This window comes from Dasypus novemcinctus, chromosome 12, assembly GCF_030445035.2.
Source record: "Dasypus novemcinctus isolate mDasNov1 chromosome 12, mDasNov1.1.hap2, whole genome shotgun sequence".
NCBI classification, from domain to species: Eukaryota; Metazoa; Chordata; class Mammalia; order Cingulata; family Dasypodidae; genus Dasypus; species Dasypus novemcinctus.
The window spans coordinates 25,946,326-25,947,930 of NC_080684.1; the positions used below are offsets into that span (position 1 = coordinate 25,946,326).

Consider the following 1,605-nt stretch of genomic DNA (forward strand, 5'->3'; position numbering starts at 1 on the left):
ATAACTGGAATGGAACTGAAAATTCAGATGGATATTTTCTATTAGCCCAACTCTGAAAACCTGGGAAAAGCTGAATCCAGAAAACTGAAGTGGGAGGCAATCATTTCTAGCACAGTATTATGAAAGATCAAGTGAAAAGGAGTGAGAGGGGGTATCTAATCCTTTGCTTGGATTTTAACTGTATAGTATATTGAAATAATATTTTTATACTCTATTCCTCAGGTCAAAGTTAACGATTTACTAAAACAGTATCCATGTATACCTGAAGACAGTGATGAGAAATCATTCTACAATAACAACATTCATCTTGCTAGGAGTAACAGATGATCCAAGACTACAGGTTGTTTTGTTAGTATTTCTGTTTCTCACCTACATTTTCACTGTGGCTGGAAATCTAAGTATTATCCTCCTCATATTGGTGAATTCTCAGCTCAAAACACCTATGTACTTTTTTCTTCAGAATTTCTCCATCTTAGAAATACTGTTAGCAACTATCTGTGTTCCTAGATTCTTGTACAGCATGACAACCGGAGAGAAAAGTGTTACCTATAATGCTTGTTTCATTCAATTATTTTTTGTCATTCTCATTGGAGCAGCAGAATTCTTTCTTTTAACTGCCATGTCCTACGACCGCTACGTGGCCGTCTGCAAGCCCCTGCACTACACCACCATCATGAACGACAGGGTGTGCACTACACTTGTTCTCTGCTGTTGGCTGACTGGGCTAATAGTTGTTCTCCCACTGCTCATCCTGGCAGTTCAGCTAGATTTCTGTAACTGCAATCTCATTGACCATTTTGCCTGTGATGCTTTTTGTCTTCTAAAGATTGTGTGTTCAGACACGGAATTCATAGAACAACTTGTTTTAATCATGGCTGTGCTGACCCTCGTAGTCACACTTGTGTGTGTGATTTTGTCCTATACATACATCATCAAGACAATTGTAAGACTTCTGTTCAACAAAGGAAAAAGGCTTTCTCCACCTGTTTTTCCCACATGATTGTAGTTTCCATCACCTATGGAAGTTGCATCTTCATCTATATCAAACCACAAAAGGAAGGGGTGGGCATTAATAAGATGGTGTCATTGCTCAATACCTCAGTTATCCCTTTGATGAATCCCTTCATTTATACTCTACGGAATAAACAAGTGAAACTAGCTTTTAAGGAGGCAATAAAAAAGACTGCATTTCTCTCAAAGAATTAGGGGATTCATTTTATATATATTTTAAATAAATGACTAAAAATGTTCTAAAATTATACATATAAAAATATTTCATCTTTTGCCATTCATTCTAATGAAAATGTACAGTACAGTCTGTTTAACCACCAAAGTTTATTTTACATTACTTTGGGAACTACAGAATGAACTAGAGATAATGTCTTATTTCAAATAAATCTTCCTTCATGATGGCACATTTTTTAAGTGGACTTGACAATAGATTTCTAGAAAGCCAAACATGACTTAATTATCTCTATAGTTGAAGCACAAGAGAGCAAAAAGAAAAAAAAAAGAATTCTATTTCTATCAATTCATTCCTGTAGATTAATAGCATTTTCTGGACAAAAATTATTCTACCAAAGAATCCTTCTTGATTGTGAGGTA

General features: G+C 35.3%; 1 protein-coding gene across 1 annotated transcript; it reads left to right on the forward strand.

Annotated features, from left to right (window-relative positions):
* The first annotated feature begins 274 nt into the window (after positions 1-274).
* On the forward strand, positions 275-1,206 carry LOC101414598 (olfactory receptor 6C2-like). Its single transcript, XM_012529505.1, is given in 2 exon segments — positions 275-947; positions 950-1,206. Coding segments are annotated over 2 exon segments (930 nt in total).
* Positions 1,207-1,605: the final 399 nt, after the last annotated feature.